Source organism: Natator depressus, chromosome 6 (assembly GCF_965152275.1).
Source record: "Natator depressus isolate rNatDep1 chromosome 6, rNatDep2.hap1, whole genome shotgun sequence".
NCBI classification, from domain to species: Eukaryota; Metazoa; Chordata; order Testudines; family Cheloniidae; genus Natator; species Natator depressus.
In genome coordinates this window covers 8,940,598-8,963,616 of record NC_134239.1, presented here as the reverse complement: position 1 = coordinate 8,963,616, position 23,019 = coordinate 8,940,598, and the positions used below count along the sequence as shown (strand labels likewise).

Below are 23,019 nucleotides of genomic sequence, written 5' to 3'. Positions count from 1 at the left end.
TGTTCAGCCTTTTACTAAAATACACTCGGGGAAAAGGAAAGGGGCATTTGTCAAGTTAAACAAAAAAATGCTACCAATGGGCCCATCTAGCCCTATATCCCCACTCCCTGCGGTTCCAGATCAGACCCCTGCATCCATCTGCCAAGATCAGAACCATGGGCCCATCTAGCCTGGTATCCCGTCTCCAGCAGCGGCTTCAGAGGAGCCTGTAAGGAGGCCCCTAGTGGACAGTTCCAGAACAGCCTGCCTGCTGGGAAAGCTTCCTCCAAACAACTGTCACTTCCTCACTCGTGTCCTTTCAGCTCCTTCCGATGACAAAAATGGAAAACATTCGAGGCTGAGCTTTTCCCAGCTCCCCGCTGGGTTTGGATCCACACCACAAAGGCAGCTGCAAAAGCCCCATTCTTTAAAATAAAAATTTCCCTGACTCACTGATTTTTGCCAAGTGTTTTGACCTTCTCCCAGCTAGGACAATGGAGATCGGATGGCCCAGGCATTACAATCCTAACCTAGGATGTGGGGGACGTGAGTTCATTCCCCATTCCACCACAGACTCTCTGGGTGGCTTTGAGTAAAGCACATATGTGCTCATCACACATGCAGCTCTGCATTATGACAATAAATATAATCTAATCTCATGCTTCAGAGCTTCATCCCTGCAGCTGTCAGGAAGGACTTTTTCCCCTGATGCACAGTTGGCCAGGTTCATTCTGAGAGGTTTATTTCTTCCCTTCCTCTGAAGCACAGAGCTTAGCAGCTGGAGGCAGGACACTGGACAGGGTGAGCCAGTGCTTTGAGCTGGTCCAGAGAATACTTTCTCTGTGCCTGACTGGTGGGTCTTGTTCACATGGTTAGGGTTGCCAGATTTGGGGTCAGGAAGGAATTTCGCCCCAGGTCAGATTATCTGAGGCTTTGTTGTTGTTTTGCCTTCCTCTGCAGTGTAGGGCGTGGGTCACCTGACAGCATCATCTGGGCATATCTCATCTAATCAATTCCTCGAGGAGCTGAGCCAGAAGCTCTTCCTGCATCCAGTGCATTTGTAGGGTCGATCCACCATGGTGGGCATCAGTGGTGGGCTGGGATCTCCTCCTCCCTACTCAGGGCAGCCCTGCATGGCTCCGCTCCTGCAGGCCCTTCCTGCTGGGGAGTCTCTTCCGTCCTAGGAGAGAGGGTTTGTCTACACTGCCCACTAAATCTGGGGCTGTGAGCTCCATGTGTGTGAGCATCCACACTGCATTGTGAACAGACTCTCATGGGGCACAAAGGGGCTACTGTGTCTCTACTTCTCTCTCTGTGGATAGAAGGTTTACACACAGCCCCTTTATTCAGTTTCTCTCTGCTGTAACCCAGGCTCTCAGACATTCAATTCCCAGAACAACCTCGGGGTTATAAATTTGCTCAGCAAACACAGTTACTATGTGAGCAGAGGGTAAATTAGGAGGCAGGGTCTATTTCGGCTGAACTCACACATAGGGCTCAAGGCCACCTGGGTTCTAATGGTTAGAGCACCAGTGGCTGGGAGCCAGGACTCCTGGGTTCCATTCCCAGCTGGGGCTAGGGAGTGGCCTCTAAGGCAGCAGTGGCTAGTGGCCAGGACTCCTGGGTTCTATTCTTGGCTGCGGCGGCGGCGGGGAGTGAGGTCTAGTAGGTTAAAAGCAGCATTTAGGGGCGGGGAGTGAGGTCTAGCGGATTAGAGCAGCATGTGGGGGCGGGGAGCCAGGACTCCTGGGTTCCCCTCCCAGGTGGGGGAGAGCAGTGCGGTGAGGCGCTGGAGGGGTCTCTCTCCACTCCCAATCCACTCGGTCTGCGGCTGCTCTCCCGGCCAATGGCAGCCGGGCTGAAGTGGGGGGGTGGCCTGTCCCAGCCAATCACTATGGAGATTCTCCCGGGTTCCCCCCCCCATCCTCTCCACCCCCGCTCCCCCCGCCCCATAACGTTGTCTCCGCTCCCGAGTCCCTCCCCTGGTTCCCTCCCCGGCGGGGACCGCAGCGCTGGGCGAGCCGGAGCCGGGGGCGCACCCGAGGGCGGGGAGCCCAGCTGGGCAGCCCGCTCCTGCCCCCGCGGTGAGTGGGAGGCGGTGGCTGCGGAGGGGGGGCACAGGAAGCAGTCAGCACCGGCCCCAACTTCCTCCGGAGTCCCTGGGAGGGGGAGTCCCCCAGAGCCAGCGGGGTAACGTGGCGGGGGGCTGGCAGCAGCACGTGTGGGGGGATCGGCGGGGGAACAGCTGATGGCTGGGGGCAGGGCTCCGGAGGGTGGGGAGGGGACGATCCTGGCCAGGATGGGGATGGGCCTGGATGGGGCGGCCCCAGAGCTGCTGGGGGACAGAGGTGGGAACTGTCCGGGGCTCAGTGAGCAAGGCGTGTCCCTGCCCTGGGGAAGAGGGGCTTAGATGTCAGGACACCTTGGCTCTCTTGGAGGGATGGGGGGGTCAGGACTCCTGGGTTCTACCCCTGGCTCTGGGAGCGGAGTCTAGTGGGTTGGGGCTGGGGGTCAGGTTCTACCCCTGGTTCTGGGAGGGGGTCTAGTGGGTGGGGCTGGGGGTCAGGACTCCTGGGTTCTACCCCTGGCTCTGGGAGGGGGTCTAGTGGGTGGGGCTGGGGGGTCAGGACTTCTGGGTTCTACCACAGGCTCTGGGAGGCAAATGGGGTCTAGTGGGTTGTGGAGGGGCTGGGGGTCAGGACTCCTGGGTTCTACCCCTGGCCCTGGGAGTGGGGTCTGGACCTTGGTGCATGCTGCTGTTTTTGACTGTGTATTTTCCTCTCCCACAGCTGCACTTGGCCCCGTCTCCAGACTCGATGGAGGAGGAGGAAGAGGAGATGGAGGAGCGGGAGGGGAGCTCTCAGTCTGAGGGACGCAGGCTGGTGATCTCCATGGATGGGGATTCAGTGAGTGACTGGTGGGCAGGGACTGTGTCCTTGGGGATTCCCCTTCTGCTCTCTGCGGAAGTGTCTAGGCTGACTTGCCGCCAGTGGGCCCCATGTGGGAAGCTGAGGCAGCAGCACTGGGCTGTGGGGCTGATCTGGGGGGAGGAATGGTGGCTGGCTGACTGGCCCCAAGGGCTAGTCCAGGGTGAGGAATGGGGGTGGCTCATTGGGTCCAGGGAGGAGATATGGGCTGTGTGTGGCCAGGTCTAGGGGGAAGGGGGCTGGCTGTCTGGGCCGAGACCCGTCCTAACCTTGTTCTCATCCCTTGCACATATGCAGCCAGGTCTGCCCTACCGGCAGTGCTGGTTGAATACGTGCAATGGATCCTGGGCCCTGCCACATCCGGAAGGGATTTGGTGTGGGGCTAGAGTGGGAGCTTGTCTTGCTGAGTCCCCCTTCCCCTCTGATGCTCCCCTTTAGTCGCAGTCCCCTTCTCAGCCAAAGTGGGGCTCTCCCATGCCTCCGGACGGGCAGCCCGAGCTGCAGCAGGAGGAAGAGGAACCAGAGGATGAGGAGGAGGATCAGGAGTTCCAGGTGCGGACGTTGAGGATCCCAGCGGATGGGGACTTAGTGAGTAACTAACATGCTGATAAATGCCCCTCTCCATGCGATGCTAGGGGGCGCTGTGCTGCAGGGCGGTGAGCCTCTCACAGTGCTGACCCCAGTGCATTGCTAAAGGGTGCTGTGCAGCAGGCAGGGGGGCTCAGTAGGGGGCGCTCTCCACTCGCAGTCAGTGCTGACCCCAATGCCTCCATGTGTGCTCAGGGGTGCTGTGCTGCGTGGAGCAGGGTGGGGAGGCCCAGTGGGTGGTACTCTTACCTTCACCCTAGAGACAAGGTCTTACATAGGTGCGTGGAACAATCCACACCCACTGTGCTTCGTACATCCTCCTGTGGTTTCAGCTAGATTACACTTCCCATCTTAAACTGCTTTGTGACTGATAACCAGCCTCTGTGTCGTAACCCGGAGGTGGCTGCATCACAGCACCCGGTGAGGGACCCCTATATAAACAGCCCCTCCGTGCCGCCCCAGAGCAAGTAAAGCTTTTCAGCCTGTGAAAAGATTGGGGTGCATGTTAACCTGGAAATAGCTGAGTGGTTTATGTACTGTGGGGGAAAATGCCCCAAGAGCAGGGGAGATTACTGCTGAGTATTAAAGAGGAGCTAGCAGAGCTCAGATGGCTTACCTCATGGGGGTAAAGGATCTGGGAGTCAAGACTCCTGGGTTCTATCCCTGGTTCTGGGAGGGCAGTGGGGTCTAGTGGGTTAGAGCAGGGGGGACTGGAAGTCAGGACTCCTGGGTTCTGTCCCCAGAACTGGAATCTTTAAGTAATTCACTCTCCCCATCTTGTGCCTCAGTTTCCCCCTTAGAGCTAAACACTTATCTGCCTGTCAGCGAGAGGAGTCCCAGCCTCTCCCCCAGTCCAGCCCTGTCTGAGACCAGGAAGCGGGGGTTTGAACTGTGCCTAGGGGCTGGATCCAGTTTGTGCTGAGGGACCAGGGTGGGGTGCCCCTCCCATGCTGTTTAACAATCTCCCCCCTTGCCTTTCCCTTAGCTGGACTCTGCAGCTTTCCCGGAGGAGCTGTCTGAGGAGGAGGAGGGAGATGAAGAGGAAGAGGAGCTGGTAATCAGAAGGGTGAAGGCAGAGGAGGAAGAGGACCAAGAGTTTGAGGTACAGAAGCTGAGGGTTTCCATGGATGGAAATTCAGGGATTGGGGCCGACTGGGGGACAGGGGAGGTGGCTGGGTCGATGCAGAGGGGAGGTTCGCTGGGCTGAATTGGGGGGCAGGATGTCTATAGGCCGAGGGGTCATGGGGCCAACCCAGGGGCATGAGAGAGGAGGGGGGTTGGGCTGGCTGGGCCGATCTAGGTGGAGAATGGCTGGCCCAGGGACCAATCTGAGGGGAGGCAGGGGGCTAGGCTGGCTGGGCCAATGTGGGGCAGCAGTTCTTTTGCTCTGACCCTGTCCCACCAGCTGGAGTCGGTGGCACGCCGGGGCTCGCTTCCTGCGAAGGAGCCAGTGGTGGATTCGGAAGTGCAGGTGGAGCCCAAACTCGAGGGGCAGAAGCTGAGGATCCCAGTGGAGGGGAATTCTGTGAGTAACCAATGGAGAGTGGTGGGGGGGGGGGAACAGCTCCTTCCTCACCACCTGAGCCCCCGTGAGGGACCATGGCGAAGGGACTGGATGTGGGTGGGGGCTGGTGCCTTAGAGAGTGTTTGCTCAGCTGTTGGGGAGTGAGGGGTTAAATTGGGGCTCTCTGGGACAGGGCAGGGCTGAACGGGGAGGGGGGAATCCTGTGGTTACAGGGATGGGGGAATTCTGGGGATCCCCTTATCAAGATAACCCCCCTTAATGGCACTAGCTTACCCCCAACCCGCCACCATAAATGAGGGGCGGAATGTTGGGTGGTGGCTGAGGATTCCAGGGGCGGAATGTTGGGGGGGACCGAGGGTTCCGGGGGCGGAATGTTGGGATTGCAGTTAGTGAGGGAGAAAAGGAGAACTAGTAGAATGGGGGAGGGCCGGGGTGGGGCAGCAGTGCCGGGAGAGGGTTCATGGTCTCTGACTCTCTCCTGAGGGGTGCTATCCCTGGATCTGGAAAGGCAATAGGGGTTAGTGAGTTCAAGTCGGGTTGGAGTTGGGGGCTGGGAGTCAGGATGCCTGGGTCCCATCCCCAGCTCTAGGATGGGGGTAGGAGACGGGGGCTCTATTCTTAGCTCCGTGGAATTGAATTAATGCCTTGGTGCCTCTCCCCCCCCAGCCTGTCCTGCAACTGATGGCATCCCCGGGGGGTGGGGGCAGGACGAGGGCACCGATGCCGGAGCGCTCCAACACCTGTGTGGAGTGCGGCAAGAGCTTCAGCCGTCGCTCCAATCTGGTGAAGCACCAGATCATCCACACCGGCGAGAAGCCCTTCTCGTGTGGGGAGTGTGGACGCAGCTTCACCCAGAGCTCGGCCCTTACCAAGCACCAGCGCACCCACACCGGGGAGCGCCCCTACGTCTGCGGGGAGTGCGGCAAGGCCTTCACCGCCAGCTCCAACCTGCTGCAGCACCAGCGTTTCCACACCGGGGAGCGCCCCTACGTCTGCGGCGAGTGCGGCAAGGCTTTCAGCCAGAGCTCCAACTACAACCTGCACCGGCGCACCCACACCGGAGTCACCCCCTACCAGTGTGGCGTCTGCGGCAAGCGCTTCACGGGCAGCTCCTGCCTGGCTCGCCACCGGCGCACCCACACCGGCGAAAAGCCCTACCAGTGCTCCGAGTGCGGCAAGCGCTTCTCCGGCAGCTCCACCCTGGTCAACCACCGGCGCACCCACACCGGCGAGAAGCCCTACGGCTGTGCGGAGTGCGGCAAGGCTTTCACCCACCATTCCAACCTGGTGGACCACTGGCGCGTCCACACTGGCGAGAAGCCCTACATCTGTGCTGAGTGCGGCAAGAGCTTCCGGCTCAGCTCCCACATCATCCGGCACCGGCGCACCCACGCCAACGCCGGCGCTGCCAACGCCAACGGGGCTGACCGCCTGTACATCTGCAGCCAGTGTGGCAAGGGCTTCCAGGTTGGACCCAGCCACCTGCAGCAGCAAGCCCACCAGGAAGAGGGACCCTATAGCTGTACCGAGTGTGGCAATAGCTGCTGGACGTAGAGGGGCGGAGCCTGTTGCAGGGGCGGGGCTTGTCAGTCCTGTCCCCCGCCCCTCCACTCCAGGCACTTTGTACACCCACAGATGGTGGGATCGGTTCCTTGGCGGGGGGGGAATTGGATCCTGCCAGGGGCAGGGCTTGGAGCGCAGCTTGCTCCAGGACCCCCCTGTATGCGGGGCGTGTGGCGTCAGCTGCTGGAGGGGGTGGGGCTTGGAGCGCAGCTAGCTGCCATGCCCCCAGTTCCAGGGCCCACCTGTGGGATCAGCTCCCCCAGGGGTGGGGCCTGGTTCCCCCAGGGGGTGGAGCTCTGCCAGCAGCAGTAGAAGGACCTTCAGAGCGTTATGTGGCAGTGTTGGCTGGATGCAGAGAGGGGGCAGGGTCCTTCCGAGTAGGAGGAACGTGGATCCTGAGGGGGGCAGAGCCCAGCCCCCCTCCCCCATGGCAGTGTGCCCCCAGGCTCCCTCGCTTTCTGTGGTATTGCTCCTGCTAGGGTGAGGGAACACAGCCACGGAGAGAATTTGGGGGGATGGGGTGAGTGGCAGAGTCTCCCCCTACCCCGCCCCCCCCCCCCCCACAGAGGGCTGAGTTGTAAGGTGGGGTCCCCTGTGGTCCATCTTCCCATCTCTACTGGAAGGAGCAAACTTGGAGGGCGGGAAGCTGAATTATGAGGGTGAGGAGTGGGTTGGGGCTAGTGGAGGGTGCCTCGAAGTGTGGGGGGGGAACAGATCCCCCACCCTTCTGAACCCGGCCCCCACTGCGGTGGGGCTATGCCACTTTGGTGGAGAATCAGTGGAAGGGGCTGACTCGGAGGCAGGGACCTTAGATCTGCTGGCTAGCAGGTGCTGTGGACTTCAACCCTGTTTCCCTGCCCTCGTGCTGTGGGCTGAGTGCAGAGGGGCTGCTATTTTAGGGGAATCCATAGACTGGGGCACAGTTTGGCTCTCCAGGGGGTGACCCACCAGGGATCTGATTCCCCTGTGCTGGGGGTCACAAGGGAGCCCAGAAATTGATGCCCGGTGGATTTCGCAGCAGGACAATTCCCACAAGTCTGGGTCTGTGGCTGGAGAGCAGAGCGGGAAATGGTGGGATGATGTTGCCCATAGGGCCGTGTGGGTATGAAGCTGCCCCCTGGCTGGCCTGTCGGGGGACCATGGTGCTGTGCGGAGAACAGGCTGTACTTCTCTTGTTCGAGTGGGCAAAAAAATCAGAGCCAGACCCTGCTTTGTCTGAGTCGTCTCTGCAGCGCTGAGCCCGGGAATGCCCTCTGTGCTGGAGCGGGAGCAAAGTGTCCTGGGATCGGCCGTCTCCCCCTCCACCCAGCAGCCATCATTAACCCCTGCAGGCCCCGTCCCTTTGTTCACGTGGGAGGTTGCTGGTTCTGGGCCTCACTCTCTGCTCCTGGGAGCCGGGTGGGGGTGTGTGAGGCTGCTGTGAACTGGAGGGGCTGCTTCTCGACAGCTTGCGAAGACATGCTTTCACACAGGGAGGGGCCACCTGGCTCCACCACCAGGCTCCTGTCTCTGTGGCACACACAGCTGCTGGCTCGGGAGCCCGGTGCCAGCCAGGGAATGTCCCCTCCTGGGCCCGGAGCAGTCAGAGAGGATTCCTGGAGCCCAGTTAGTCCTGCCCGGTTCCCAGCTGGCACCTTGCCATGCTCTAGTTCTGGGCTGCGTGATCAGTGTCATCCCCTATAGGATAAACCCTCTTCTCCTTCCCTCCCCACTCTGCACTTGCCAACTCCATCCCCAGAACCTTCACTGCAGGGAGCAATAACAGCCCCATCTGGCCTGTGTCCAAAGGATTTGAGGTAATAGCAGAGAGTTAGGGTTATTATTATTGTTAGGTATATTACAGTGGCAGCTGAAGGTCTGCCTCTGTGCTGGGAGTTGTACAGTATGCATGCCAGCCCCTGTCCCAGAGAGCTCCCAGTCTAGACAAAGGGTGAGTGGGGAAAATGAGGCACAAAGAGGGACGTGACTTACCCAAGGTCACACAGCAGGTGAGTGGTAGAGCTGAGGATAGAACCCAGGAGTCCTGAGTCCCAGCTCCCCTGCCTCCACAACGCATTGGGCAAATTCAGCTCTTTCTGGGGTGGCAGAAGATTGAGGAGCAGGGAGGAGAGGAAGCCCTTGTGTGGTACAAGGGGATAGAGAAGTGGGAGCTAAGCTTGGTACAATCTCGTGAAACTCAGATCACCTGGGCTCTTTCTGCCAGTAGAGGGCTTCCTGGGGCAGGGTCTTCCTGTTTTGGTTGCCGGTACAGCTCCTGGCATGCTGGGGTCCCAGTACTTGATCCAGGCTAGCAGGAACTGCCTCAATACAGATAATCAATAGTAATTAGTGAGATGGCTGGGGCATGAGTCATGACAGATTCATACTGGCCTCATAAACAATCTCTGTCGCACACGCAGAGCCGCACACACAGATGGGGAGTAAGGAAGCTGCCTGTTCCCGGCAGTTCCAAACTCTCGGAAAAAGTTGGTTTTGGGTTGAACCAAACCCCAAATGTTTTGATGTTTTCAGCAAATCAAAAATTTAGGAGGGTGGAAAAAACATTTTGGATCAAATAAAATGGTATGTTTTAATTTTAAGCATTTTAAAGCATTCTTGATTTTATTTTAAAAGTAGAATTAAAGGAAACTTTGAAACAAAAAGCCATTTTGAACCCACAACTTGAAACATTTAAAATTTTTTCCTAACAGTTTAATTTTTTTCTACCCAACCAATTGAGTGAAACTGGTGTGAAATGTTTCCGAGTTGCTGCATTGGCATATTTCTCTTGGAAGAAAAGTAGTGCCTGCGAAAAACTTCTAGCTCTGCGCATGTACACACACACATGCACCCTCACACACACAGTATGACACATTCAGAAAGTTAGAAGGAATGGAGGAATCCGTGGGCAATCACCGGTTGCAGATGTTCCGTGTCTGTTTCTGGATTTTCAGGCACCCCATATTGCAATATCTATGGCCCCTGTTGCCTACAGTCAGAATTGCCCCAGGACCCTGCACTGGTTGGTGTGGGATAGGAACTTGTGAGGGAATTAGTCTGTTTCCAGCTCAGGGAACGGCTGTGTCACAGTCTTATTTGTACACTACGGCAGGTGCTGGGGATTAAAAGGGAAACAGCCTAATATGCTCCTTTCATGCACATGGCCCTGGTGCAGTGTGTGGCACGAATGAACATCCCTGATCTCACCCGGGGTCTGTCCAGCACAGGGTCCCTGATTCCAGCTAAAGGATTTGCGTTATCGGGTAGAACCAATCCCTAGTCCAGATGCAACTCGAAAGATACAGCAAAAGAAGGAAGAGCAGTGAAAGCATTTGAAATGGAAGGTGTGAAGTCAGGCTTTCATTTTAACAATACCCCTATCCCTTTGACTGGCAATGGTCAGTACAAAGGAAAAAGCCCTTGTCTGACAGTCGCTGAGCTGGTGTCAAAGCTGGCAATAACCGTCCACAGGAGGGGAAAGAGAAGTTAGTGGCGATGGGCTGGAGCTGGCGTTGAAGTCCAAGCCTGTGTCCTAAGAAAACAGAACAAGCCCCAGAGGGAAGAGAAGAAAAGAGCAAAGAGAAAATGCAGCATCTGTCTCTAGTGTTGATTCTCACGTGCAACCTCCCTGCTAGAGAAACACGGACCCAGCCCAGGGTCTGAGCAGTCGCTTTGAGACCTGGCAAACTCATGCCAGTGTTGGGCTGTTGAGGGATTATGTTTAGCTTCCTTTCCGGTCACAGGCCTTGGCTATAGCCTGCTAGACCCCCACTCCTCCCCTAGAGCCAGGGATAGAATCGTAGAAGATTAGGGTTGGAAGAGACCTCAGGAGGTCATCCCTGCTCAAAGCAGGACCAACCCCAACTAAATCATCCCAGCCAGGGCTTTGTCAAGCTGGGCCTTAAAAACCTCTAAGGATGGAGATTCCACCACCTTCCTAGGTAACCCCTTCCAGTGCTTCACTACCCTCCTAGTGAAATAGTGTTTCCTAATATATAACCTAGACCTCCCCCACTGCAACTTGAGACCATCGCTCCTTGGTCTCTCATCTGCCACCGAGAACAGCCGAGCTCCAACCTCTTTGGAACCCCGCTTCAGGTAGTTGAAGGACGCTATCAAATCCCTGCTCACTCTTCTCTTCTACAGACTAAACGACCCCAGTTCCCTCAGCCTCTCCTCCTAAGTCATGTGCCCCAGCCCCCTGATCATTTCCGTTGCCCTCCGCGGGACTCGCTCCAATTTGTCCACATCCCTTCTGTAGTGGGGGGGACCGAAACTGGACACAATAGAAGGGACTCCCAGCCCCCGCCCCTCCTTTAACTCACTGCAGCTAGGACTCTATCCCCAGTTTGGGGAGGGGAATCCAGTGGGTTGGGGGAGGGGGCTGGACTGCAGGACTCCTGGGTTCTATCCCTGGCTCTGGAGGGCGTGGGGGCTCTGGGTTAGTTGGGCTCTCAGGAGTGGGGCAGCGGCCTCCAGTGGGACTAGGGTGAGGCTGACATCGCCCCCCCCCCCCCCCGGCGAATTTGGAGCTCAGGAAGGGTGGGCTGGCTCCCGGGCCAGCGCCAATGAGCGCGGGCCGGGGGCCGGGCGCAGCCGGGCTGTGCCCTTGATGGACACGCAGCTGTGCCAATGGCAGCAGCTCCGCCCTGCCCTGAGTGGCAGGCGGCTGGGCCACTCCCGGACCCTCTGGCCCTGCTGCGCCGGAGCCAGGCGCTTCCTGGCTCGGCCCCCCGAGGAGGTGAGTGAGGGAGCCCCGCTGCCGGGTAAGGGGTGCCCGGACCCCGGCTGAGCCGTGACACCCTCTGGGTGGGGCACCCATTGTCCAAAGAGCCAGGACTCCTGGGTTCCCTCTCGGGAGCTGGGAGCCAGGACTCCTGGGTTCTATCCCCAGCGCTGGGAGGGGAGTGGGGGCTGGAGGGTTAGAGCAGGGGGGTTTGGGAGCCAGGACTCCTGGCGTCTATCCCCAGCGCTGGGAAGGGAGTGGGGTCTGGGAGGTTAGAGTGGGGAGGGATGCGGTGGGGGTTGGATCTGGGAGTCAGGAGTCCTGGATTCATTAAGTGGGTAGAAATTCCTAGAAGATCCAAGAGCCACCAACCTTGGGGTCACCCGCGCTGGGTCTGCCTCTCTCCCCACAACACTGGGGCTGGGAGAGGTGGTTCCTGTGTGTGTCATTCCTTCTGTGGCTCTAATTTCTTTCCACTCTCCAGAGAGGTGATCATCCCCTGGGCTGATCTCACCCCCCCCCGCCCTTGGACGTGCCCCACCTGTACAGATGGTGCTGCAGAGGGTCCATTGCTGATGCCAGGTGCTCCCCAGGGAGATACGGCTGTGCTCTGGCTCAGAGACGGGCCATGGCTGCCCAGGTGGCTCCCCCAGCTGCTCTCAGGCTCCAGTTCCAGCCCCCACCGGGATGTGGCCTGGTTCCCAAAGAGGAAGTGGAGGAGCCGGATGCCCACGGACCCATCAACATGGAGATGCATCGTCTGCGGTTCAGGGGTTTCCGCTACCAGGAGGCTGAGGGGCCCCGGGAAGCGTACGGCCACCTCTGCCTCCTCTCCCGGGCGTGGCTGAGGCCGGAGCAGTGCTCCAAGGAGCAGATGCTGGAGCTGCTGGTGCTGGAGCAGTTCCTGAGTATCCTGCCCCAGGAGATCCAGAGCTGGGTGGGGGGGTGTCACCCCCAGACCGGGGAGCAGGCCGTGGCCCTGGCGGAGGGTTTCCAGTTAGCCAAGCAAGAGCCTGGAATATGGCCACAGCAGGAGGTAATTTACAGATGTAAAATCATTAGAGAGTGGGACATGGGGCCTTTCCCCTCTAGGGGGTGCCAGCTCTGATCCAGTTCCAGTGGGGGTACTGGCTGGTTCACGGGGAGAGGAATGGGTACACGAGACCTTTCCTCTCTGTTAGTAGAGCTACTGGGAAAAAATATTTTGTGGAGATGATTTTTCTCATGAAAAATGCCCGTTTTGCCCAACCAAAATTGTCCCTGGGGAAAAATTTCAGTTTCGTGGGAAAATTTTTTTTTTCTGTTGGGAAAAATCTCAATGTAGGCGTCTCGCCCCCCTGCCTGCACGTCTCTCGTCACAGTCACTTTCTGCCAGTGAAATTGACAAAAAACTTTCTGGGAGGGCTGCCTGGGTGAAAGCCGCCTCTCCCTACACGCCTCGCCTGGGACCGGAGAGGAAGAGAACCCAGGTGATCAATCCTCTGCTTCCTGGAGCGAAGGGGGAGGCGGAGAGTCATGGCTCTCCTCTTCTCCAGCCCCGGAGCTGTGGGCAGAGGCTGTGAGGTGGTCTGTCTGGCGGCTGGGAAGCTGAAAAACTTCCTCTGAGTTCTCCCCGAATAGACTTTTCTGTTAAAAACCCTTCCCCAGAAAAAAGCTGCTTTAAAAAACCCCCAACCCTAATTGGGGGTAAAAACGTTAAAAAACAGTAACATTTTTGGCAGGCAGGGATTTCCCTTGTCTGGCCAGCTCTGTTTGCTGATGGGGAGTGAGGGGTATGTGGCTGACAAAACTGATGCGGGCGCCTTCATTGTTGCAGGAGCTGGTGACATGGGAGAAGGAGGCTGCGTGTTCCTCTGGGGCAGGGCTGGCCCCAGAACATGGCAAGGTCTGCAGGGAGATTAAGGAGGAGGAGGAGGAGACTCTGATCTCGCCAGGTGAGGAGCTGCTTCCCCTCAGGGATCAGGAGTTGGGGGGCTCTAATGCACCTGGGGCTTTGGGTCAAGGCTCTTTCTGGGGGATCAGTCCCTGGAGCCCTCAGACCCTGCAGCACAGAGATTGTCACCCGTACAATACAGCTCCCACTGGGAAGCATGGGTGCTTCTGATCTTGCACCAGCCACACGACTCCTACCCCTTTTCTTTCTCCAGAGCAGAATTTCCATTTCCCAGTTTGACATGACACCCCTGATGGGAAACCGTGACATTGGCTGTGACGGTTCCCGGGGCACCCAGAGCTGGGAGTCGCTCTGCTACCCCCTGCCTCCAATGCGAGGGGTTCTTGCCCGTGGTGACTGGGGGTTAACTCCTGTCAGCCACTCAAGTGTTCCCCTCCAGGCTATGCCAGCCCTGTCTCTGCCTTGTAGGTTAACAAGAGGTGCACCCCAGTCCGTCTGGGTTGTTCTCCCACGATATCCAACCCCTAACGCTGGCTACTGACAGAAATCCCAGACCCTCTGCCCCAAAGGAGCAGGGTACCCTATGTTATTAGTTTTACCTTATATCGCTGCTCCTCTAAAGTCACCCAGTACTTGTGAGTGCTTCTAATAAAACAAAAGCAGGATTATTTAAGAAAGGGTAAAGATTGAACTAGAAATGAGAGAGTGGGATGGAAACAGGTGGATACAACACACAACAAAATCAGAAAATGTGACCCTGGGTGCACACTTGAGGGTGCCCCCCTCCCCCTGTTAAGTCTGTAGCAGAGCTGGCTTGTTTCACAAGAACCAGGATCCAAATGTTCATGAAAATACGCCAGCTGCACAAGGGGTTTCCTCAGTAAATGGATCAAGGGGACCTCTCCCTCCTCTGTGTTAGGCTGAAACGGTCTTTTGTTTCTGTTCGTAGGCAGGGCAAACCCCTGTCATGTTGTAATGTTCCTTTGTTTACCTCCAGGGGCTTTTGATTGTTTGCAGTTGCTTCTGATGGTTTTCCATGGATGGTCTTAGGCCTGGTCTACACTAGAAAATTAGGTCAGCTTAAGTATGTCAGAGAGGGATGTGAAAAATTCACACCCCTGAACGACATAGTTCAGCCGACCTAAATCCCTGTGTAGCTCGCGCTAGGTTGACAAAAGAATTCTTCCATTGACCCAGCTACCACCCGGAGAACCTCTCCCACCAGCGTAGGGAGTGTCTACACTGAAGCGCAGCTATGCCGCTGCAGCATTTGAAGTGTAGACAAGTCCTCAGTGTTGCACAAGGCTAAACAATTGAGCCTTGAACTGTATCACTGGCTAGACAGGGCAGGGTGGCAACACCCTCTCGCCTGAACGGGCCATCCCCGAGACTTATCCCCTGGTGACTAATTTCTATTCAAAGTCCTATAGTGTCCTGTCAGTAGAAATGTATTATTGCTTAAATATTACCTGCATGTACATCTCACAATGATTATGACTCTTGACACGTTACAAGCTTTCTGTAGATACCTTACATGTTACCCCTTGTGGACGATTACCATGCCAGGCAATGCCTTTGGTACTGTGAGTTTGACAGGTCTCAGGTGAGATTTGTTCGCAAAGAACCCTTTGCCAAGGGGTCAGTGTGTCACACTGGCTCAGAGACCGTCCAGGAGTGAAGGGAACAGCTGGGATCCCAGCAAAGCCCCCGGGAGCCCCCCAGTTCTGTCTCGTCTCACTCAGTGTCATCCCCAACAGGTGCCCTGTCCTCATGGCAGGTGTCATTCCTGGCTCCCACCGCGGCAGGAGCCCTCCCCTCCCCCAGCCTTTCTCTGAGGGCTCAGCTGGGCTGTTGGGGCAGCTCCGGTCCCTCCTCTCCCCTCAGGGAAGGGTTTGAGGGGATTCATTTCCTGCCCATCAGGTTTTCTGCTCAGCAACAAACCCCTTTGCTGCCCCTTCCCTCCCCAGCGCAGGGAACGAGCCCCACCTGGATTCTCTCTCTCTCCCAGCAGATTCCAGGGCAGAGGAGGGGAATCCCCAGCAGGAGGGGTCTGTGGGATCGAAGACACGTGGGACATCCCCAAACCCCAAGCAGGGAGACCACCTGGGTAATGGACTGAACTCATCCGCTAAGCATGAAATGAGTTTCTCTGGCCTCGAGACCCCAGCGGAGGGGAGAGTCAATCGGTCCGACTGCAGAGGTGAGAACCAGGGCGGGGCGTGCAGGCCACGGGGGGACCCCCTGGCGAAGAGCCCCAAGGCCAGGAGCCCCAACGCCTGCGCCGTGTGCGGCAAGACCTTCAGCAACAGCTCCAACCTGAAGAAGCACCAGACCACCCACACCGGGGAGAAGCCCCACGGGTGCCCCCAGTGCGGCAAGCGCTTCAGCCACAGCTCCAACCTGCGCAAGCACGAGCGCACCCACACCGGCGAGCGCCCCTTCCGCTGCCCCGAGTGCGGCAAGAGCTTCCGCGAGAGCTCCAAGCTGCTCCGCCACCAGAGCACCCACGGCCGCGAGCGCCCCTTCCGCTGCGCCGAGTGCGGCAAGGCCTTCGGCGACGTGGCCCGCTGTCTGCGGCACCAGGCCCGGCACACGGCGCGGGCCTACGCCTGCGGGGAGTGCGGCAAGAGCTTCCGCCAGAGCTCCACCCTGCTGCTGCACCAGCGCGTCCACACCGGCGAGAAGCCCTTCACCTGCCCCGACTGCGGCAAGAGCTTCAGCGTCAACGCCAACCTGGCGCAGCACCGGCGCACCCACACCGGCGAGCGCCCCTTCCCCTGCGCCCAGTGCGGGAAGCGCTTCACCCAGAAAGCCACCCTGGTCAAGCATCAGCGCACCCACCGGCGCGGCGAGGGGGCTGGCGACGCCGCAGGGCCCAGGCTGGTGCAGCACCTGCGGTTCTTCCCGGAGCAGGGCCCTTCACCTGGCCAGATGTGGGAGATGCTGCGGCTGCAGCTGGGCGCCCGCTCGCCTGCCCCGGGGCCGCAGTGGAGGACTGGGGACGTGCCTATGGGCTGAGAAAGGAGGGGGACATTGGCATGGGGCGGGACCAGAGACCCCCTCCCCCGCCAGGAGAGAGCCTTACAGGACTTCCGGGCGGGGCTACCGTCCCTGAGAAATGTCAAGACCTCAGGGGGAGGCCATGTGTGGGAGAGCGACGTTGATCTTTGCCAGGAAGACGCTCGCCTGAGAGAGAAACTGGGGAGAGACTGCAGGCTCCGTTTCTCTCTGACTGGTATTATTTGTACTACGGTGGCACTCAGAGACTCAAGGCTGGAGCACGGGCTGCCTCAGGGGGCAGGGCTTTTCCCTTCTAGGGGGCGCCAGCTCTGAGCCAGCCACAGGATGGAGGGACTGCCTGGCTCAGAGGCTGGAGAATGGGACATGGGGGCCTGGCCACTTAAAATGTCCTTGGTCGTCTTCACAAACATTAGAGAGACCTTCCATGCCTGCCTAACCCCACCCCAGGGACCGGTTCCTTAATAGCCTTTATGGCCAGACAGACAGACACTTCCAGGCAAGAGGGAGAGCCCATCTCCTTCTTCCCAGCGGTGTCTCCAGCACCCGGCTCCTCTCTCCACGACGCATGGAGCTCAGTGGCAGCCGGGGGTGGCCCATCCTGGCTCCCAAGCAGCCGGAGAAGCTTCCAGGCTTCGGGCCAGCCCCTCCCTAGGCTCTCGGCCCCAGTCTTGGCTCTCTGCTTTCTCACTGGGTGATCAGGGTCTATTGTCCCTATGCAATAAAGAAACTGTCCTAACTCTCTGTGTGCTTTGTGTTGCCCCCCTGGGGTTTGCCCTCTCACTCCCCACATTGTTCTGTGCTCGCCCGACCTCGTTCCTTGAGAACAACCTGGCCTTGGGGTGCAGGGTTTCCAGGTGTTACACAGATAAAACTACACAGGATCGTTTCAGGGGACAAGACCAGATGTCATGTTTATTATAATACAATTTGATTTAAGACTAATATCTAACACACACACACACCCACCCCACCCCAAATGTTCTGCAGCTGCGAGATAGTTACCAGTCCTGAATGTAGCTTGGGTTTGTAGTTTGTGGCGGCTAACTGGCCAGGAAAGCCAGGCACAAGGAAGAGCTTGGTCTCTGTTGGGCATGCACCGATGCCCTTCCATGTTGGCAGCAGACTGTTACCCTTCAAAGCCTTCTGTCTTCTCCATGCTTTTTGTAGGCTTGAGTTTGAAACCAGAGTCTATAGGTCTTGCTGTGTCATGCTGCTTCTGGGTTCGGTGTGATTGATCACCGTCGATTGCAGACATAACTTTCAGCATGGGAGCTTTGATGTTCCTTCAATTGTACTTTTGTTCTTTTCTTTTTAGGGTGGACTCTTCTTGCTTTGTCAGGGCTGTCTTCAGCCATTGGTGTTTACACTTTATTTCATCAGGACAGGCTGGAGGTTGAGTCCATCATCCATCCATACCTCATTCACACATCTAAACTAATAAGATTACAGCAGGGTTTAGCAAAAATGACGTGAGCATTTTAAAATGGAGTTTGGGAGAAGTTAAAATGGAGTTTGGGTTACAACATGGACAAGTGTAAGGAATGGTAGACAGTGAACAGAAGTTACAATATGGACAAGTATAATGAATGGCAAACAGTGAGCAGAAGTTACAATGTGGAAGCAGTGCAAGTTTCAGTGATTTAAGCAGCAATTGTATTGAAAGGGAAACTCAATTAGCCAGTTATTGGGGTACCTGCTTTTATGAATGAATGTAGTTTCATTCATAAAACTTTACTTATGAAGTTATATTAATAAAGTGAACAATTAAAAACAATTTCATTGATCTGTTCTACGCAGGGGGGTCACTCATTGGGAACTGGGGTGCGGAATCCACCTGTCTGCCTGCAGCTGGGGGTGATTCTGGGTTTCCCCATCTGGTTGCCCCAGATCCCTCACTGGCCCGAGTGCTGCTCCCCATTTTCCCATGTAAACACAGTGCCCCTAACCCTGGATCTCCCTGTACCCCAGACTAGCCCCCTGGGGCTTTCTGCCCCCCTCTAGGGCCTGGGCCCTGCAGGAGTCTGCTGCTGTCTCCGCCCTCATTGCCCGCCTTTAGCTCAGGTGAGCAGTGAGCAGTGGTTCTCTAGTGGGCAGTGGTTCTCAACCCACAGCCCAGTCAGCATGCAGCTGCGGCCTGTGTGACATTCTCAGGCCATACGGGTAGAGTGTAGATTGTGTGGATGTGACCCACGTGACCCCTAGAGAGCTGCATATGGTAAATAGGTTGAGAACCAGTGAGCGAGAGGCCGGTGTCGTAAGACCCAACTCCAGTGTGATCCTCACATGACACTCATCCAGGGACTTGCGCTCTTTCTATCTCTTTCCACACAAACCTTTATCTCCCTTGAGTTTTTAACACACCCCACCCGCTGCCCCATCCTGGCCTGGGAAGGAGCTGGATGGGATGGGAAGGCAATGGCTTCCCTCTACAATGAGTTTGTTGGGTCTCAGCCCTACTGGGCCCCACAAATTTGCTCATGTGCGCTGACTAGCCTGTGCCCCGGCAGCTCAGATGGGGAGGACAAGGACTGGACAGGCCAAGGGAGAGGTCTCCAGCATCCCCCTCCCATATGAAGGGGAAAGACTCAGTACTCCACCCCCAGGCTAGCCAGGCCCCTGCCCTGGGGGCTGTAGGACAGTGATTCTCAACCAGGGGTACGCAGAGGTTTGCAGGGGGTACAGCAACTCATCTAGATATTTTCCTAGTTTTACAGCAGGCTACAGGCTTCCCTTGGGGGAAGGGATAGCTCAGTAGTTTGAGCATTGGCCTGCTAAACCTAGCCTTGTGAGTTCAATCCTTGAGGGGGCCAATTTGGGATCTGGGGCAAAAATTGGGGACTGGTCCTGCTTTGAGCAGGGGTTGGACTAGATGACCTCCTGAGGTCCCTTCTAACCCTGATATTCGATGATTCTACATAAAAAGCACTAACAAAGTCCATACAAACTAAACCTGTGACCTCAGGATCAAACGGCGTGAGGGTCCGGTGTAGCGGTTGCCAACCCTTCCGGATTGGCCTGGAGTCTCCAGGATGTAAAAATTAATCTTGAGTTAAAGATGATGCCATGTGAGGCAAGCTCCAGGAATACATGCAGCCCAACCTGGCAGCCTGGCCCACTCCTGCGCCCAAGCTCCACGCGTGACCTCATCAGCCGCTGGGGGGCGCCACCGAGCCACGCTGTGGTAGCGTGGGGGCACAAGTCCAAGTCACCCCTGGAGTTTCCCCAAAGACCCCTCACCCCGAAAGGGACCCTTCGCTCCCCGCTGCCTTCTGGAGGCGGGCGCCAGACAACGGGGGACGGGCGGCCGCTCCGCCCCTGGAAGGGCGCGGCAGTGCCCAGCCGGCGCTGACCCGTGCAGCCGCCTCTGGGGCGCGGCGCAGCGGCTGTTCATCGAGGGGGGTCCCTCCAGGCCCCCGGGGGAAGCGCTGGGGTCGGATCTAGCGGGTTAAAACCATAGAGCTGCCAGCCGAGCCGGGCCGGGCCGGGGCGGGAAGGGGAGGAGGCAGCGAAGGGAGGCACTTCCTGCTGCAAAAGCCAGCGGCTGCGGATCCGCTCGGCAGCGCCGGGGCTGAGCGCGCCGGGCAGGCACGTGGGTCCCCGGGCGCCGGATCCGGGTCTGTGAAGAGCCCGCCCCGGCTGGGCAGCCCAGATCCGGCCCCCCGCGGCCCGGGCCAGGCGCAGGGGAGACGCAGAGTCCCAGCGAGACGCGGCCCCGGGATTGAGAGAAACAGAGGCAGCAAATCGCTGCCTGGAGCAAGCGGCCACGGCAAGGAGGCTGGGCTGGCGGGGGCTGCGGGTCGGGATTGAGGGGCGCCGGCAGGGCTGTGTATGGGGGGGAGCCCAGGGCTGGGCTAGCGGGGGCTGTGGGTCGGGATTGAGGGGCGCCAACAGGGCGGGGGGGTCTAGTGCTGGGCTAGCAGGGGCTGTGGGTCAGGATTGAGGGGCGCCAGCAGGGCTGTGTGTGTGTGGGGGAGCCCAGGGCTGGGCTAGCAGGGGCTGTGGGTCGGGATTGTGGGGCACCGGCAGGGCTGTGTGTGTGTGAGGGAGCCCAGGGCTGGGCTAGCAGGGGCTGCGGGTTGCGACTGAGGGGCACCAGCAGGGCTGTGTGTGTGGGGAAGCCTAGTGCTGGGCTAGCAGGGGCTGTGGGTCAGGATTGAGGGCCGTCAGCAGGGCTGTGTGTGGAGGGAGCCCAGGGCTGGCATAGCAGGGGCTGCGGGTTGCGATTGAGGGGCGCTGGCAGGGCTGTATTGGGGGGCAGTGTGCAGCCAGCCTGCTGTATTCACTTCTAACCCCAGTCTGCTGGCTCCTGAGAGCCGGGTCCTTCCAGCCAGCCGGGTCTCTGGGGTGGGCAGGGGGCTGAATATTTCTTCATGGTGCTTGGTTATTTGTGCCTCTCCACGAAGACTCCTCTCCCCAGTTCCTCTCGGTCCTGGCTCTGTGGTGACTGGTGTCTTTGGGTGTTTCCAGGGCCCGAGATTCGATGGCGCAGCCGGACAGCCTGTCCCAGGATGAGATGGAGCAAAATACACCCCTGGCAGCAGAGAACCAACCGCTTGCTGAGCATCCAGAGGATCCCGAAGCACAGCAGGGAACGGGTAACCAGTGGGTGCTGGGCAGTGCATGCACCAGATTGCGGGACCATGACGCCAGAGCTCGGGTCACCCACAGGGGCTGAGCGGTAGCTCTCACCCGTAGTGCCTGAGCTAAGGGAGAAGCTTCGTGGGTTGGCTGGTGGCCGCCAGTTCCTTTCTGTGGTGGAAGGGTGCAGTGAGCTGCTCGGGGTTATGCTGGGCCATTGAGGCAGACCTGGCTCCTCCTCTCCCCTCTGGGGAAGGATTTGGCGGGGTGGTGGTGGTGTGTTTGCTTCCTGTCCAGCAGGTTTTCCACTCCCTTTGCTGCCCATTCTCTCTCCGGCGCAGGGAATGAGCCCTGGCTGGATTCTCTCTCTCTCTCTCTCTCCCAGCAGGTACCGGGACGGAGGAGGAAATTCCCATGTGGGAAGGGCCCGTGGAACCGGAGCCGCACGGGCCGTCCCGGAGCCCCAAGGCGGGGGAGGCCAGTGAATTGGGCCGGCAGAGGCGGGCGAAACGGGATGGTGAGGTGGCCCCGCCAGGCCGCTCCTCCCGTGAGGGGCCCATCATCTGCGGGGACTGCGGGAAGAGCTTCGCCAAGGAGTCGGAGTTCGTCAAGCACGAACGCACTCACACGGGGGAGCGACCCTACCAGTGCCCTGACTGCGGGAAGGGCTTCACCAACAGCTCCAACCTCCTGCGGCACCAGCGCATCCACAGCGGCGCCAAGCCGTACCCCTGCGCCGAGTGCGGGAAGAGCTTCCGCCACAAGGAGCACCTGACCCGCCACGCCCACGTCCATGCCACGGAGAAGCCCCACGTCTGCACCCACTGCGGGGAGGCCTACAGCACCCGCACCAACCTGCTGCGCCACCAGAGCAGCCACACGGGGGAGCTGCCCTACAAGTGCCCCGAGTGTGGCCGGCGCTTCGGGGAGGCGGCGGCGCTGGCGGGCCACGCGGTGATCCACAGCGGGAAGCCCCATGTCTGCCCCGAGTGTGGGAAGGGCTTCCGGCGCGGCTCGTCGCTGCGGGAGCACCAGCGGGTCCACACCGGGGAGCGGCCCTACGGCTGCCCGCAGTGTGGGAAGGGCTTCAGCCAGCGCTCCTCCCTGGTGCTGCACCGGCGCACCCACACCGGCGAGCGCCCCTACGTCTGCGGCGACTGTGGGCGCAGCTTCAGCGTGAGCTCTGCCCTCATCACCCACCAGAGGCTGCACACCGGGGAGCGCCCTTTCCCGTGCCCGGAGTGCCAGAAGCGCTTCAGCGACCGCAAGGCCCTCAAACGGCACCAGCGGGTCCACACCGGGGAGCGGCCCTACCGCTGCACCGACTGCGGCAAAGGCTTCAGCCAAAGCTCGGCGCTGGCCACCCACCAGCGCATCCACACTGGGGAGACCCCGTATGGCTGCGGGGCCTGTGGCAAGCGCTTCGGAGACCTCTCGGCCCTCAAGCGGCACGAGCGCATCCACACCGGGGAGCGGCCCTACCGCTGCGGCCAGTGCGGGAAAGCGTTCAAGCACAGCTCGGCCCTGGCCCAGCACGGCCGCACCCACACTGGAGAGAAACCCTATGTCTGTTCCCAGTGCGGCAAAGCCTTCTCCCAGGGCTCCACCCTCATCCAGCACCAGCGGGTGCACACTGGCGAGCGCCCCTACCCTTGCCCCCAGTGCGGGCGAAGCTTCTCCCAGGGCTCTGCCCTCACCCAGCACCAGCGCACCCACACCAAGGAGAGCGACCCTCTGACGGGGCCCGGCGGGGCCCGGATCTACCGGGACCCCTTTGTCCAGCCGCGGGATGAGGACGACGGGGTGGGGGAGGTGCTGGTGCTGCCTCCCGGGACGTGGGACGCAGAGCTGGACGTACAGATCAAAGAGGAGCCGGAGTGATGGAGGCGGGTGGGAGCCGGGTGTTGCCGCCTGCCGTCTCCTGATTCAGCGTGGCTGGATTTGGGTGTCATGGGGAATAGTCATCTCTGCACCAGGAATCCCCTCTGCACTGGAACTGGGGGCAAATTACCTGGGGTGGGGGCATCTCCCCCTTCACCACCCTCCACTCAGCAGGGATTATTAACCCCCACAGGCCCAGCCTGTCGCTACCTGGATCTCACCTGCTCTGGGCCTTGGTCTCTGCTCCTTCCCCTCTCCCAGGGCCGGTGAGGGGTGCGGGGGCTGGGAGCTCTAGGGGCTGCTCCCCACGAGGCCAGAGAGATGGATGCTCCCAGGTGGAGGGCAGCCCATCTCCTTC

General features: G+C 59.0%; 2 protein-coding genes across 2 annotated transcripts in view; both read left to right on the top strand.

Moving 5' to 3' along the window:
- The first annotated feature begins 1,937 nt into the window (after positions 1-1,937).
- Positions 1,938-17,874, top strand: LOC141988603 (uncharacterized). The gene is made up of 8 exons (XM_074954453.1): positions 1,938-2,063; positions 2,769-2,885; positions 3,345-3,494; positions 4,480-4,596; positions 4,900-5,019; positions 5,686-6,411; positions 7,643-7,653; positions 15,449-17,874. Exons 2-8 carry the CDS (start codon positions 2,796-2,798, stop codon positions 16,197-16,199), a joined length of 1,965 nt encoding a protein of 654 aa, XP_074810554.1. The 5' UTR covers positions 1,938-2,063; positions 2,769-2,795; the 3' UTR covers positions 16,200-17,874.
- Positions 17,875-19,709: 1,835 nt separating this feature from the next.
- LOC141989666 (uncharacterized) overlaps positions 19,710-23,019 on the top strand; it is a 30,665-nt gene continuing 27,355 nt past the window's right edge. Inside the window, exons 1-3 of the mRNA XM_074956600.1 lie at positions 19,710-19,968; positions 20,670-20,797; positions 21,166-22,657. Of these exons, the coding sequence (XP_074812701.1) occupies positions 20,683-20,797; positions 21,166-22,657 (1,607 nt within the window). The 5' untranslated portion in view covers positions 19,710-19,968; positions 20,670-20,682. The remainder of the gene's footprint in view (positions 19,969-20,669; positions 20,798-21,165; positions 22,658-23,019) is intronic.